Source organism: Stegostoma tigrinum, chromosome 25 (assembly GCF_030684315.1).
Source record: "Stegostoma tigrinum isolate sSteTig4 chromosome 25, sSteTig4.hap1, whole genome shotgun sequence".
Taxonomy (NCBI): domain Eukaryota; kingdom Metazoa; phylum Chordata; class Chondrichthyes; order Orectolobiformes; family Stegostomatidae; genus Stegostoma; species Stegostoma tigrinum.
The window spans coordinates 44,084,110-44,101,781 of record NC_081378.1 but is presented as its reverse complement, the minus strand read 5'-3'; the positions used below and the strand labels follow the sequence as shown (position 1 = coordinate 44,101,781).

The 17,672-nt window shown below is 41.0% G+C and overlaps 1 protein-coding gene across 1 annotated transcript in view; it reads right to left on the bottom strand.

The window, feature by feature from the left end:
* LOC125463064 (phosphatidylinositol 4-phosphate 3-kinase C2 domain-containing subunit beta-like) overlaps positions 1-17,672 on the bottom strand; it is a 193,051-nt gene that overhangs the window by 114,549 nt on the left and 60,830 nt on the right. The window contains exons 10-13 of the mRNA XM_048553723.2: positions 5,392-5,428; positions 2,952-3,156; positions 1,637-1,762; positions 566-730 (exon numbers count right to left, since the gene is read on the bottom strand). Coding sequence (XP_048409680.2) covers positions 566-730; positions 1,637-1,762; positions 2,952-3,156; positions 5,392-5,428 — 533 coding nt within the window. The remainder of the gene's footprint in view (positions 1-565; positions 731-1,636; positions 1,763-2,951; positions 3,157-5,391; positions 5,429-17,672) is intronic.

Here is a 17,672-nt window from a genome sequence, read left to right as displayed (position 1 = left end):
ATACCATCCCTTTTGGGTGTTTATAAAAATGACGCAATGCAGCTTTGATTCTCCTATGTAAATTGTGTGAGAATAAAGTGCATAGTATTTGAACAAGGAAGACACAGTCTGAAGAAATCACACTTCTGCTTTATAGGCAAATATGACTGATTATGAAGCAACATGGTTTTCATTGTAACATGTCATAACTATTCTATAGTCAAGGCAAATCTTTGGAGTGTAGAAATTTTACCTTACCTTATGATTGAAAACCAAATGTGTCAGGATAATCTATTTAGCAAAATAAAAACAATTCACTATCACAAAAAATGATATCACTCCCTTAGTTAAAATTGGAAAAATTTCAGCAAGTTGTGGAAGTGATGTGTGTTGCATGGAAACTGGCAATGTTCTGAGTATGTGCTATGGGTAATGCTTTGACCTCAGATAATGTCCATGATAATGTTACATGAGGATCCTGATTGGCCAGAAAAGCCATCATGACATTCAATGTCTCATTTGTAATAATTACAAGTCATATTACACGGAATGGATTCAACCAGTCTCTCTACTTTTAAGAACTTACAATTCAGAGCTGTAGAGAGGCATGGAGACACTTGCTAAGCATTTAGCATTTTTGGAATGTCTGCTGGTATCAGTTAAGTTCCCAGTGGTGATACGATATCCATACAATGTCAGGTTGAGAGTTGTCTCACAAGGCAATTGTGCAATTTCAATGGGCATGTATATTCTGAAATGTAAACAACAAATTGTTTAGTTCCAACCAGAAGCTGGTTCTTTGTTTTTCCATGATATGGGGAGCACAGGCAGGATGCTCATTTATTCACCAAAATCAGAGTCCTTGAGAAGGTGATGGTGAGCAGCAACCTTACAATTCTACGGCCCATCAAGTGAAGATTGTCCCTCAGTGCTGTTAGATATTGACTACTGCATTATTGTTTTGCTCAAATGAGTCAATTGACGGATATTGTTCAAAGTCTTGAGTATTCTCTGTGGCAAGCAGTGAGATTTGTAGACTGTGCTTTATCTCTTGCCAATCTGAAAAATAAAACCTTTAAAATGCAGTTATTCTTAATAGAAAGGGTGGCATGGTGCCTCAGTGATTAATACTGCTGCCTCATGGCACCAGGCACCCAGGTTTGATTCCATCCCTTGGCAACTGTCTGTGAGGGGTTTGTACATTTTCCCTGCAGAGTTGTGAGAATAGGTTAGGGGGATTGGTCTGGGCGGGATGTGCTTTGCAGGATTGCAGGACTTGATGGGCCAAATGGCCTGCTTCCACACTGCAGGGATTCTGTGAAAGACACTCTGAAGTATAATTTGTGATAAAATTCCAACTGTTAGTATCAAGATTGCTTGACTAGTATTTACAACATAATCTACAAACTGCAGTTTCCATCCATCACAGCGTCCAACTCTCGAGAACTAATGTTCAGATATCTATTCCTGCACATTAGGGCACAACATAATAACATTTTTGTGTGGATTAAATTGTTTATTCTGAAGATTCTGTTGCATATTGTTTCATGTCTTAATGTTTAATTGCGATCAGAACCAAAACAAAATTCAGAAGCTTCTAATAATGAATCCCAACCTGGCACTTGTAGGCTTGTCACGATTTCCATGTTGTACTTACCTCTGATTCCACCTAGCCAGAATGAAAAAGGGAGATCTTGTGATGCAAATTTCTTCTGTCTTCACCTGTTGACACAGCTCCTTGCCTCCGTACATTAATGAGCAAGATACAAATAAGTTCTCATAGCTACAACAAGAGAAATAAAGTTAAAATCAATTTGGGCATTCCTGACTTGGCAACATCACAGTTCAGCTATAACTCAAAAATTCGTTAAATTAATGATGGAAAATATTCAGACCACCACAGGTTCATTAACATTGAATTGAAAGGAACTATGCTGGAATGATAATGTTGAAAATTGTGCAAGGATAATTGGCAGCATTTAAATTTAACCAAAGATAATTATTAACAATGGAATTCCATATATGGGTTGAAAATAATGGGATGTCTGTTCATAGTCTGCCAGTCTGTGAATGTAAATAAAAAAAAGCAGGAAGGAAGAGGTAGTGTCCTCTGACTTAATTTTAACTCGTTGAATTAACTTTTCCTCAAATAATGAATATGACAGACTAAGAAATCTAACCGGATATTGCAAAGATAATGAATTGGTAAGCTACGAAACATATGCCATTTTGAAGTTGCGAAGTTGGGGCTGTTCAAAAACTGCAATGCATGAGAAAATATGTAAGTTCCTTTTTCAGTGGTTATAATATACAAAACATGACATCTAGGTGGCACAGTGGCTCAGTGGTAGGCACTGCTGCCTCACAGTATCAGGGACCTGGGTTTGATTCCAGCCTTGGGTGACTGCCTGTGTGGAGTTTACACATTCTCCCTGTGTCTGTGTGAGTTTCCTCCCAAAGATGTACAAGTTGGATGGATTGGCCATACTAAATTGCCCATAGTGTGTAAGCTAGGTGGATTAGCCGTGGGAAATGCAGGGGTAGAGGGATGGGTCTGAGTGGGATGCTGTAGACTCGCTGGGCCAAATGGCCTACATCCATGCTGTGGGGATTCAATGAACACAGCAAATTCTTGCAATCAACAATATGACTGTAGCCAGAAAATCTGTTTTTTTGAGATGTTGGATGAGAGATACATATTGGCCAGGAAAATTCTACCGCCCTCCATCAAAGGATGCCATGTACAACAGAGAGAGAAAGTAGACAAGTTTAAAGTCTCATCTGAAACTCAGCACCTCAAATAATACAGCTCTCTCTCAGTAAAGCATTGTAAAATCAACCTGGGAGTAGATGGTAAAGCTTCTGGGCTGGGTCTTAAACCAATAACCTTCCACCTCAAAGATGAGAGTACAATTCATTGAGTGAGGGTTGAAACTATGGATTATTTCAGGAAGAAAGATAATTCAGCTCACCTTACAGTCCAAGCACTGGGAATTCCATGCACAGCATAAACGTTGAAGTTCAATGGTGTAGTACTTAGGTGTGCCTTTACTGCAGATACAGTTTCGATGGCACCAACATGGGCAACTTGATAATCAGTGCTAAAGTTGTTGCAGTAGATGTTTACAAGCTGTGAGACTGCAGCAGTTAATTCATTGACTGCTCTCACTAGTGAACCTAGAATGTAGAAGAAGCTTTAAAAAATGTTCTGAGGAGGTGGGCAATAACAGCATTTACTGCGTGTTCCCAGTTGCCCCGATTTACTATGGTGGAAGGGTTTGCTAAGACATTTCTGAAGGCAACCATGGTTAGCATGTGATTGGAATTACATATCGCTAGATCCATAAGGAAAACAAATTTGCTTCTGTGAAGGCTGCTCACAAACTAGCCGGACTTTTATGATAATCTGATGCATTTTACTAATCTGAATTCAAATTTATGAACTTCTACGGTGTGAATGTTAGATTACTCACTTCTGCATTACTAGCCTAGTAACCTGAACACATGCTACAACACATAAAATACACCAATAGTCTGGAGTGGCCAATAATATCAGTGACTGGTAGAAAGTAATCAGAAGAAATTTTATTAATTTACTTGAAATCTAAATTATATCTTATTACATCTTATTATCATTGTACTGGCTGAGTGGCCCTAAATGTTACAAGAACCCATGCTTTCATAAATATCATTTCTTAAAGACAAGGCAACTGGAACTGGACATTTGCCATTCCAAAATATTGCAATGCCTTTTTTTTTGAAGCTCTGTCAAATTTCTCCCCTTTGCTGAACTTGATCATCCTCCCCGTTCTTGTTGATCTGTAAAAACTATTCATATCCTCTCAATGTCTTTTTCTAAAGTTCCTTTGTTCCACTATACCTATGTTCAATTCCTCTGCATCTGACCTTTAGCATATTCCATCCCTCTTTCTGTAATTTGAAAAGAGATCCTTTAACATGCTGGGTCCTACCTTCTATACCTCCCCACCACTCCTTAAATATCTTCCCTCCCCTCTCTATCCCTAAGCTTAATTATCAAAGTGTCCAGTGACCAAGCTGTCTATTGCCTCTGTTCATCCCTTTATTATCTCAGTGTGTGTTTACCCTGGGCAGAATCGCGATGCACCTTTTTGAAGATCTTTAATTACAGGCACTAAATAAATGATGGTTCACATTGTCATCGTTGGTGTTACTTCCAAGTGTGAAAAAACACTCCCCCCCCCCTCCGCCCCACAGAAGTAGCATTGAGGTGAAGTGAAATCCGCCTGATAATCTCTCATATGGTTCTCTGCTTTCCCTCCCAGAATGGCTGTAAATATATAGGATAACAAAGTGTGAAGCTGGAAGAACACAGCAGGCCAGCATCTCAGGAGCACAAAAGCTGACATTTCGGGCCTACACCCTTCATCAGAGCTGTAAATATATAGCCAGTTTGTTATTTTCTCTAATAGATTTGGACAGGTTAATGCTCTGCATGCAGTATGCAGACAAAAGCTTAGTTTCCAAAATATTAATTTATCCAGTCAGGTTGCTGATCGATTTCTTGTTTAAGGTTTGCTTCATACTACAGTATTTTCATTTTTGATTTCGCTGATGGTATCAATTGGTTCAACGTGGACTGCCCTAAACAGTAACATTCTAATCGTGGCTGTGCTGTTACTGAGAAGTGCCAAGCACACTGAGTGAAATAGAAGACACATTGTCCTCACAGTTGTTATGGATGACTGAGAAAGCTTGGTTTGACACTCACACCCACCACTCAATTAGCTGAGGAATAGTGCCAAATAAAGATAGCATTTTAGAAAAAAGAATGACAAAACATCAATTACCATTCACTAATCCCAGTTCCAGTAGTAGTCATGGTATGACTTAGCAACTTAGAGATTATGCGTTCAAGTGCTGGTATGGCAATTTCAGAGGTTGGTTTAGCTCAGTTAAGGTTGGTTTACCAAGCAGTAATGTTGCCAACAGCGTGGGTTCAATCTGCAGATCATCTGAGGTTACCACGAAGAACTCTCTTTCTCAATTTCTCCCCTCGCCTGAGGTTTGGTGGCCCTCAGGTTAAATTTTCACCGTCTCTCTCTAATGAGACAGCAGCCCTATGATCTGGTAAGACAATGGCAGCTTCCATGCCAAATGGAATTCAATAAACTTGGTGAACTCTGAGCTATAATGGATCAGCATTGACTGTTTTGTAAAAACCCAACTGGTCTGTTAAATGACCTGTAGGAAAGGACATGACACGCTTTGTGACTATGGGCTCACGTTACACAGTCCTCAAAGCAATAAGGTGCGATCAGTAGTGGTGTCATTCAGAGATGAAAATGAATTAAGAAAACCTGGCAATTAAACAACTTTAGCGTGCTCGACGTAAATAAGCATGCGTGAGTATGTGAAATATTACATTTTTACCTTGTTGGTCCTGCAGTTGAACTGTATGAATAGAAGTCTGAAAGTGGAAAAGACATGATATCTAATCAGTTACTGAAAAAAATTCTCTTAATCTAAATTCAGATTTTTCGTGTTTCCATTACTAATGAAGAAACATTAAATCAAACAGATGCTGGAGGTTATGTTTGATTACATGTGCATTGGGATGCTTAGCTGACCTGACTATCAACCTTCTAAGAAGAATTTATTCACTGTTTGCATCAACTTTAAAATGATCAGAATAATGTTGTGCAACTGAGTTTATTGTACTGTGCATAAACAATACACTGAATGCATGAAGGGTATCCAATATGTGTAATAAAAGCTCCAGAGATTTTAAAAAATGCTGTACAACTGAACTGAAGAATATAGATTGTGAAACAAGACTGATACTTTTCATTGAGACAAATAATACTTTTGTTGGGGAAGGTAAGAAATCACATGACACCAGCTTATATTACAAAAGGTTTATTTCTGAGGAAGTGTCACCAGACCCAAAATGTTAACTCTGACTTTTTCTTCACAGATGCTGCCAAACCTGCTGAGCTTTTCCAGTAACTTCAGTTTTTTAAAACTAAGATGCTGTTAAATATCAGTTAGATGGTTTTAATTGATTAATATGTATATGCAAATCCCCAAATTCCTTTCAAGTCGCAGCCCTGAGAGAAGAGGTGACATTTTCAGGCCAGACAATGCATGTTAGGTGTGAGACCTTGTTTAGAATCTGTTTGTGTTTTAGTTTGAAGTCAGACTGATTTCTAAAGTAGGAATTTATAAAATGTCATGTTGACTGACTCTCTATAAATTGTGTGCTTTTAGAACAAGATAAAATGTATCTGCAAATACAAATTAACCTCATAGATTTGTGTGTGTGTGTGTGTGTGTGTGTGGGCGGGGGGAGAGAGAGAGAGGGAGGGGGAGAGAGGAAGGGAGGGAGAGAGAGAGGTGTGTGTGAGTGCGTGAGTGATGAGGAGGAACAAGACAGACACCTGAAGGTGTTGAAGGATGGCCTCATAGGAACAGGAAATGATGCTCAACTCATCGATTGCCAGTTCCAATGTGCCACAGCGAAAAACTGTAATGACCTCCTCAGAAGACAGACACGGGATATGTCCAATAGGATACCCTTTGTCATCCAGTACTTCATGGGAGCAGAGAAACTAAGCCAAGTCTTAGTAGCCTTCAACACATTATCCATGACAATGAGCACCTTGTCAAGATCTTCCTCACGCATCCACTTCTCACCTTCAAAAACCGCCAAACCTTAAACGGACCAGTGTTCGCAGTAAACTACCCAGCCTGCAGGGCAACATTGACCACAACACTACACAACCTTGTCATGGTAACTTGTGCAAAACATGTCAGATCTTCGACATGGGCACTACCATCACACGTGGGAACACCACCCACCACGTGCATGGCAGACACGCATGTGACTTGGCCAATGTTGTATATCTCATACACTGCAGGCAAGGGTGCCCCAAGGCATGGTATATTGGAGAGACCACGCAAACGCAAAAATAACAGATGAATGGATGCCGCACGACAATTGCCAAATGGGAATGTTCCCTTCCAGTGGGGGGAAACTTCAGTGGTCAAGGACATTTGGCCTCCGATCTTCATGTAAACATCCTCCAAGGCGGACTTTGGGGTACACAGCAACGCAGAGTCGCCAAGCAGAGGCTGATGGCCAAGTTCAGTCCCCATGAGTATGGCCTCAACCGGGATCTTGGGCTCATGTCTCTGCCTCTCTCTCTCTCTCACACACACACACACAAACACACACACACACACACACACACACACAAAATATATTTTATTTTGTTCTAAAAGCACACAATTTATAGAGAGTCAGTCAATATAGTGCTTTACAAATTCCTACTTTTGAAATAAAACCAGTCTGACTCCAAACTAAAACACAAACAGATCCTAAACAAGGTCACACACCTAACATGCATTGTCTAACCTTAAAATGTCACCTCTCATTACACGGATTAAAACCTTTAGTTCTCTAGGGACTGTGATTTGAAAAGAATTCGGAGATTTACACATACATATTAACCAATTAAAACCTTCTAACTGATTAAAGATTTAGCAGCATCTTAGGTCTGTCCAGTACATCCTCATCAATGGTGTGAACTCCTGATCCTTTACTTATAAATTCTGTGCCTGATACTACCACTCTCACTAACATCTGAGGCTCTGAAAGCTTGTGTTTTCAAATAAACACGTAGGACTATAACCTGGTGTCACGTGATTTCTGACCTTGTCCACCCCAGTCCAACACCAGCATCTCCACATCTGTTGGGGAAGAGGATGAGTTAGGATTTTCCCGTTTCTGATTGTCTAAACAAACTTCCCAGGGGAGATTGTAGGTTGATTCATCAGAGGAGGAGACAAGAAGATATATTTGTCATTCCCATCCAGTTTTTTCTTGTTGTAGGTGCCAAATACATTTAGCTCCTGAGATGCTGCTTGGCCTGCTGTGTTCATCCAGCTTCACACTTTGTTATCTTGGATTCTCCAGCATCTGCAGTTCCCATTATCTCTAGCCTCAGACATAGATGTCTGCAGGAATTGGTGCAGCAAAATCTTGTGATTTATGGAAGTAGTCTATATCGAAGTTGGCATTTAACCCAACATCAGCATAATTCTTAATGTGGTGGCCCTTAGTTTCCTTGGGCAGAATTACATAACATGATTCAAGAACAACCCAGGGCACAAAGCCAAGATGGAGAAGTACATGTAAACTTTGGTCACATGCAAATTTGGAGCTAATCACAAACATTAGAATGTCCTGTCTGGGAATTCATAGTTAAATATTCCTCTTGTGGGTGGGGGGCACACCATATTGTATGAAGAAGATATACAATATTATAATCTTTATTGGGAACATATGAACCAATGAATTGGGAACAGGAGTAGGCCACTCAGTCTCTCAAATCTGCTCCACCATAGTGAACTGATTTTTAACTCAGCTCTATACTCTTGACAATCCTTGATAACCTTTCACCCCATTGCTTTTCAAGAACCTATTTATCTCTGTCTTAATAATATTGAAACATTCTGCCTTTATTTTGAGGAAGAGGCCTTCAAAGACTTACGGCTCTCTGAAAGAGAAAAAATCTTTCCACTTCTTTATTTATGACAGTCAGCTCAAATTCTAGATTCTGCTAAAAGAGGAAGCATCTTTTCCACATCCATCCTGTCCACGTTTCCACAGGAACTTAAATGTTTCAATCAAGTCATCTTTTACTCTTCTAAGCTCCGCTGGATTCAAATCTAGCCTGACCAGCTTTTCCTCATAAGGCAACATGCCCTTTTCAGGTATTAATCTGATAAATCCATCTGTGAACTGCTTGTAATGCTTCAGAGGCATATAATAATATCTTCAACAGATCCCAAGCTATGTCATTAGTGGGTTATCAAACACCATTTAACAGTGAGAGATGTGGAAATAGATTTTGGGAGATGTAATAAAAAACAAATGGATAGACTTAAATGAGTACTTTAAAGGAAGAATGTTAAAAAGGTGCAGATTTAAGCCTCAATTTAACATCACAACCAATAACATATGGACTCATTAGCTCTGTGTTATTGCACAACACAAGCTGTTGAGGATAGAACTTGACTTCAGAAAGTTTAAAGGCTGAGCCAGGCTTAACCCAGGTTCTGAAAATGTGGCTTATATTTTTGTAGATAATTGCATCAATGCCAGGAGGTGGATCGAACCACGACATTGCTTCAGCATCTGTGGCACACATCAACGCATTGCTGAAATACACAAGTCAGGAGGGTGGCAAAAGGTTCAATTCGACACTCAAGCAGATTACACCCCTGTAGAGTTGGGGAAAAGAGGATGATTACTCACATGATGAGCAGACACAAAGTGTTACCAGGTGTCCTCATAACAGGCAACTTGTGATTTACAGAGATAATGGGAACTGCAAATGCTGGAGAATCCAAGACAACAAAGTGTGGAGCTGGATGAACACAGCAGGCCAAGCAGCATCTCAGGAGCACAAAAGCTGACGTTTCGGGCCTAGACCCATTTACAGAGATTTCTGAAGACACTCAATAGTGTCATGTCAGCCAGGGAATTATGTAACAAGTCCCCATGAAAACACATCATCATTTGCTGTTCATGTGGCAGTCTCCTGAACATTCTGTTTCAGTCACAGAGATTGTTTAAAGATAAGTTTGCTCCATAGCTTTGAAAGCCATCATGAAAGCTTGCATATTTTTATCTTCATCCCACCGTTTGCATCTAAACCCTTCAGCAGTCTGGGCCCTAAACTCTGGAAATCTCTATTACTGCACCTTCTTAGCTTTCTCTCCACCTTTAAGGTACTCATTAACATCTATCTATTGCTTTGGTTATCTCTCCCAGTCTCTCTACATTTTTCTCTCACTGTTAATTGTTGTCTGCTAGCCAACTTGTGACATACCTTGGGACCTGTTAGTATGCTAGAGGTGCCATATTAATACAAGTCAGCACTGTCCTTGGTATAGTACAGTATATATGTACTTACACGAGGATTAGGTTCTTTCTCTAACCATGTTTTCAGACTGTGGGGAAAGATACTATAATTGAATGTTGTATCTCTATAATCTGGCACTGTCCAGCCTGGCCACCAATGTAGACTGACATCTGCAGTATGGCTCCATTTTGGTTCATGTAGGGTCACTGCACAGGTCACATGGTCATGGAGTACACATTTCCCTTTTTGTGTTCTCATTAGTTTCTGTGAAATGCTTTTCATTCTGCCTGGAATAATTCAAAACTTTCTTGCAATAAACCCTTTGCAAAAAAGGTTTATTTTGTTCTTTACAGATTGGTGTAGCAGGCTTTAAAAAACTACTTCAACTTCACCCAGGAGCAAGTCCCTTTGGTGCCATTTAAAAGCTGCCACGTTGACTCTGAAATCTGTCCTCCTGTAGCCCAACAAATTGTCTAGCCTGTTGGTCCTGAGCCTACTGGATGATGCAGGTATGATGTATAACTCATAGCACATCATGAACATCCTCCTCAAACACTATAGGAATCTGCAAAGATCGTGACCCAATTCTGGATGGATTGCCTGCTGCCTGTTGCAAGGAATCAATGCACAACACGCGAGAGGTGACAGGAAGATGACAAATGCGAAAAAGTCAAATACGAGCAGATTGCCCTGGGCCAGGCAAATTCAGACATGAATGTCAGAACAGGTTTCTCATGTTCTATTCACCTCACCGCCCCAATTCAGTTCCTGTAGCTTTGCAGAGACGCTGAGTCTAACAGTGTCGACGTGGACTGGCAATGACAACATCAATAATGAGTTGATGATTATTTATCAGATATAATCTTGAAAAGGAAACAACTTGTAAGGCAATGGAGAAAGAGTCGGGGTGGGGGGCAAATGAGCCTCAACCTGCAAGAAGATGGTGCAGCAGCAATGGGCCAAATTGGCTGCTATCTTGTCCTAAGATCCTGCACTGGGGCAGAAAGGGGACATCTTTTCCCAATAATACTGCTGCAAGACAATTCCCCATGGTCGTGGGGTTGATACTGGTGACGATGGGAGACAATATCACTTACCATTATCGTTGAAACAAGACTACCGTGACAAGGTTTCCCTCATGACTCCAGGCTAAGATTTTTATGTTGGCTGCAATCTTTTAACTGAGGTTCTGACAAAAGGTCACCAGACCCGAAACATTAACTGTGCTCTCTTTCCGCGGATGCTGCCACACCCACTGTTGTTTTTCCCAACGTTTTCTGTTTTACTTTCAAGTGAGGGGCTGTTTTGGACAGAACACCCACTTATGACATTCCCCCCAGATATCAGTGATTGCCAGTCTATGTCAGTCAATGGTAGGTCACCATCTAGTGGCCAATGTGAGATATTCAGACCGAGAATGAGCTGCCATTTTGACAGCTTGCATAGTTAACTGGCCTGTTAAGTGCATCAGACAACCACGAGCGGGAGATTGTTTAATTTTGAACCTCTTGTTCATTATTAACATACTTTTTAGGCATGCATCTATTATTCCGCAGCGCCAGTTCTGCTTACCAAAAGTGGCCCACTAGGCACTCGCATTCCACGCCCGGCTCCAAGCCAGCAAGTTGGGCTTCTTACCCATTTAAAATTTGATAATAGGTTGAGATCGTTTCGGCCCCAAGACCTCTAATCATTGACTTTACTGTGTAAAACTACATCAGAAACTACAATAACCACTGGTTGATGAATGGGAATGGCATTTTAATGTCAACTTATCCACCGTGTAACTCCAGGGAATAGAACTAGACAACACTCAAGAATGATGAGAATGACTCTTAGTTGAGATTCCGTGTGTCAGTAAGGACTTCAGGATTCCCTTCCAGACAGCTACATGAATCTGTTGTGAGCAAACCAATAGGAAAATCACTGGGGCAAAACCTTTCTTTAGAAATAATTTTTTGAGCACTTTTGTTCAACAGTTAAAGAAATATCAGACATGAGAAATCAGGATGCTTAATTGTTAATGCAGAGCAGAACATTCTGATATTGGAGGTGGCAGTCCTGGAAGTATGAACATAATTAGTTGGAATAGCGGTGCCCCAGGAACCCACTGTCTTTCTACTACCGATGGAGTTACCTTCTGAACCAGTCGGATAATGTGTGGCGTTCTGACTCTGCACACAGGTGAGACCCTTAAGGGGTTAATGCATGTCTACTTAAAGATCTCAGCAGGGCTTATTCCTGTCTGGGTTGCAATTATCTCAGGTCCAGGAAGGATAAATAAGAGAGGGCTCACCTGACAATGGAGACCCTCCATCTGCACTAATTTATGTATGATTGAGGGTATACATTTAAGTAAGGTAGATGACTGCTGACATATGACCTCCTGCCTTTGATCTTGATTCATTAACACCCCCCAACTGTTTTCTTGTGACCACCAACTGCAGAAAGCTTACTGCCCCCACACCACCGCCAATTCACTTAGCTGATTCCTCGATCATCTCAATCCTGGTTCTCCTTCTAACAGCAGCCATGACACCATCTGAGGCACTGCTGTGGGTGAGCATTGCTAGCCTTTAACTGGCTAGCAGCTCTCCTAGGGTGGGACTTCTGCCTTCATGAAACTGATGATACAATATCTCCTCTAAGTTTTTTCCCTGTGTTCATTACTCATATATTCATGAATATAGTTACATTTACCACTGTCCCATCTCAGCCAAGTCTCTGAATTCCCACATTTAGTCAGTCTGGTGGTTTTATTACTCTGCCTGTTCACATTCTCTTTGGAGAAGTTGGAAGATTAGTTAGATCTTTGGCTTGAAGTCTATCGATCTTGATTCTATTCCTAACTTGTGTGAGGTCTCTAAATTCTGTTGAAGCTGGAGGACCTTTTATCTCATGGATGTTCTTTGTGGAGGGCAGCTTTCTTGTTGAACCAGGCAACTGCTGTATTCCCACATCTTGGGACCTTTAATTTCGTGAAGTCCTTTTGTTGACGGTGGCTTCCCGGTTGAAACAGGCACTTACTGTTTTGCAGTATTCCAGATCTCTGAGCTGGGTGACTACCTTCTCACCATGTCCTGAATCCATGGTGGTTTATCATCCCATCACAGTGGTGGGTTTTCTGGAGCAGTATGCACCCATGTTCCACATGCGCAAACAAATCCTCATTCTCAAACTGCTGGAAAATCTGTGCTGATGCACATAGATCATGCATTGCAACTTGTTGGTCAGGTGGGAGAGTTTCTTTTGCCCTCGGTGGTTGTTTTACTGGTGAACACTAAATGTCCACTTCCCCAGGTGTACAGCTGAAAAATTGCTCCTTTCTTGGCATAGCCCCTATCATGGGTACAGAATATTCTTCATTGGAAAAAGAAGAAATTAGTCTATTTAAACTTGCCTATTTAAACCTGAGCTAGCAGTAACTGCCGATGCTGGAGAATCTGAGATAGGTCTGAAGAAGGGTCCCCACCCGAAACGTCGAGCTTTCCTACTCCTCTGATGCTGCTTGGCCCACTGTGTTCATCCAGCATCACACCTACTTAAACCTGACATCAGATTAGAGTCTGCCATAACTTGTTTCCTAGTCTGTTTCCAACTGAATGAATTCAGTAAACAACAGTCAGCTGAAGTGTGCTCATTAGCTTTCTCGTCCTTTGTGACTCCTCACAAACTTTGCTGAGTCTTGTCTTCTGCTGATGAATGGAAAATGTTACTGCTAACCCCATATAATTGCGCATTTCTATCCTGTTGACTATATGAAATAATTCTTTTATGTCAACACAGCTAATGTCAGTGTGTTATGTGCTCGTTTTGGATTCTTCCATCAGTCTAGGGAATGCTAGGAAAGTGTCATCCGGTCATCTCTTGACCGGTTGTTCACTGTTTAACATTTCTTTGGTCTGTGCTTCCAAATTTCCTTGAACAGTTATAGCATGATAAGATGCTTCTTTGCCAGTTGTCTATTGACAGTAACTAGTATTAGTATCTCTTTCTGTCATTTGAAGAATATTGCAGTGAAAATATGCATTCATGCTCAAGAGTGAGAATTCTTTATTGTGAAGTACAAATATCTTTTCTATTTATCTGACAGCCCCTGTGTTACAGAGTTGTTTGCAGCATACCTTGAATCATTGAAGTTTTAACTACTGGACCATATAATTGCATTGTTGTGGGCTGTAAACAGTGTATTTCTTCTAGAAATACCTGTGCTTTTTCTTCTACTGTAGCCTGTTCGACCTCATTGATTGCTTTTGGATGTATGCATTTATTTGACATTTTGTCCTTTGTAATTGTGCCCTATTTCTACATATCTTTTGGAATTGACCTACTTTTATTTTTAACTGATGAAGCTTTTTTTTAGTAGCTGGGCACTACTTATGCCTGTGAGATTTCTTTGATCCACAACATTGACATTGATTCTTAGTAACTGCTGTCTGGCCTACTGTCATGCGAGGACTTAAATTCTTTTGTACCTCAGACACTCAAAAGATTCTGCTGATCTCTTATGATAAGGTTGATCCTCTCCTTTGGGGGTCAGCCTTTGTTCCTCTTGGAGTCCTGCTTCACTCACCAAATGAGATAACAAGGTATAGGGCTGGATGAACACAGTAGGCCAAGCAGCATCAGAAGAGCAGGAACGCTGACATTTCAGGCCTAGACCTTTCTTCTGAAGAATAAATTCTTCCCAACTTTCCTCAGGTTTAAATAACCTACCTCCTGCCTTCTTCTGCAGTCTCACTAGTCTTTCCACTTACTTCTTCTTTATTCTTTGTTAGTTTAGGTTTTGAAATTTCCACATTATTGTCATAATTCTGGTTTTAAATCTTCTCTGGTACTGCAGCCTCATTTTAAGATTACTTCTGTGGCCTTTGACTATGTAGCGGTGTATCATGGCATCCATCTGTTTATGTTGAGCTGAAAATACTCTGTCTACTTCTGGTTTTCTTATCCTGTAACTATACTATAGCTTCCCCTTGTTCATCTGGGGATTTCACACTCTCTGGCTGAATCTTGACTCAAGTCTACTCCCTCCGTTCATTGCCTCACGCTGCAATCCTAAATATCCTAGCTCCATGTATTTTCTTGCTCACACTTGCTTCTGCACTTCTTTTACCAGGACTGAAATGCTTTTTGCCATTGCTTGCATTGCTTGCAAATTCCGTCTTGTTGAACCTTGCAACAAGTTGCTCTTTGGCAGACTTTTCCAGGGTTCAGCATTTCCAGCCTTCTAAAGGCTGCACATAAAGACTTTTTCAAAGAGGTTCATTTACAAGGATGTTGCCAGGGTTGCAGGGTTTGAGCTGTAGAAAGAGACTGAATAGGCTGGGGCTGTTTTCTCTGGAGTGTCAGAGGCTGAGGGGTGACCTTATACAGGTTTGTAAAATCATGATGGGCCTGAATAAGGTAAATAGACAATGTCTTTTGCTGAGGAGAGGGGTGTCCAAAACTAGAGGGCAAAGGTTTAAGGTGAGTTGGGGAAAGAGTTAAAAGGGACCTAAAGGGCAACGTTTTCATGCAGAGGGCAGTGTGTGTATGGAATGGGGTGTGAGAGGAATGGTGGAGCCTGGTACAGTTATACCATTTAAAATGCATCTCGATGGCTATATGAATAGGAAGGGTTTAGCGGGATATGGACTAATTGCCGGCACATGGGAATAGATTTATTTAAGCTATCTGGCCAGCATGGACAAGTTGGTCCAAAAGGTTTGCTTCTCAGCTGCATGTCTCTATGACTCTAAAACTCAATGGAATCTACACTATTGCTCATCATGTTGTATGATGGATTCTTACTACAGTTACCTTGGTGAAAGATACATCAGTTGGATCTGCGGCCATCATCCTCCTGTTAGATTGGAATCTAAAGAACCTATCTATTTCGGTATAGTAGAGGAAAGCCACTTCATTATCTATCAAGAAGAGCCTCTTATATAAAGAAAGCTGCAGGTTCCTGCATCATAGCAATCAGGTAGAAGTTGCATTGGTATGTTAGAAGTTATTACTAAGGCTATGAGGGATTAGGTTTAAATTTACATCCATCTCATTTAAGATCAAGAGCCATTGTGCCACCTAAGTTTATATGATCCCCTCAGACTGAGTGGTAATTATTAGACTCCTCAGCTTTAACATTTTCAAACCTGACACCTTAAAAATGAAACAGCTTATGACTTAAGGCAGTTTAATCTTTTTGTTTGTTTACAGGAGTAAATGTTTACAGGATAATAAAGATTCTAGGGAAGAATTCTGTGAATATTACATTTTGTCATATCTTTCAGCATGCCCCCGAAGCACTGGATGAGGTCGCTGGATGGAGACAATGGGGGACTTACCACTGGTTGGAGAGATGAGGAGAGCTCGATGTCTCTGCTTGTACAGACGACCAATCAGGCACTTGAAAAGTCAACAGCAGGTCATCCCCTGCAATCATGGATCTCAGGGGGCTAAAATCCTTCTTGCTGGAACCAGTCAGTCAATGATGTGCTGATAGCTCCAATTAAAAGGATTGCAGGCTAGAGGTCAGTGATGGCAGGAGGGGAGGATCAGGATTTAGAAGGAGTCCAGCACCAATGGCAGAAGGCTCTCACTCCGTGAGATCCACTCTTTCCTAATGCCACATCCATTCGACAAGTGCTGAGTGTCTTTGAATAAGCCCTTCCCTCTGATAACCTACTAATAACTTTCACAAGTTTGCTTGCTGTTTTTCACATGTGCCGAACTCTCTCCCACGAGGCTTAATGTCAGTGGTAGTGAATAAAGCCATTAAGTGGATAATAATTGTCCACTTGAGGGCCCTAATTGGCAATGAGGTGAGGACCCTGTCCATGGCCCTACTTACATGTTCTTAATCAGGGTGGATGCGGGAAGGTCACAGAGCTACCACAAGTCACCCTCCAACTTGGTTAAATGCTCTGCCACCATTGAGCTCACCATCAGGGAACAAACAAGATTCTGCCCCACGGTGAGCGCAAGGAACTATAAAGGGCAACCATCGCATTGCTTTGGGGAGGGAAATTATGTCCAGGACACTAGGCAAATTGCTTACCTTGCCGCAAACGATATGATCAAATCTTTTCCCTGACAGCTGACATCTCTTGGGAAGGATGATAGCTCCTACAGTAATACACTGTGTGTGGGGGGTGATGGGTAAAATTCTGGAGTGGAACATGGTCCACTGACCTTCTGACCAAATCACTCAAGTTGGCATGTCCACTAAAGCTTGGGCAATCTTGTAGTAAACATTTGTGGACGCTAGTATTTTACTGCTTTGGTGAGCTACCTAAACATGTAGGAATGGGGTTAATTTGCTCGTTAGGATCTATTTTATAAGGTTCTGAAAACATTAATTCTGTGGAGTGCCATAAGCACCACCTACATTGATGATCCACTTGGATTTGGGGTGGAAAAGCTGAAGATCTTTGGAGGAGTACTCCCTACCATCCAGGTCTTCCGCAAAGCTTCTATGACGATATCTATTTGTATTAATGGAGTTTATAAGAATTCGAGGTGAACTTATTCAAACACATATGATTTTTAGGAGACTTGACAGTCTCAATGTAGGAAGGTTGATTTCCTTGGAGGAGTTGAGAACCAGAGGGCATTATCTCAGAATAAGAAGCTGCATGTTTAAGATAGAGATGAGGAGGAATTTCTTCTCTCAGAGGATAGTAAATGTGCAGAATTTTTTTTACTACAGAGGGGTGTTGAGGTTGGCAATTAATTATGTTCAAGAGTGAAATAGATGACTTTTTTTTAATCAGTAAAGGAACCAAAGATTACAGGGAA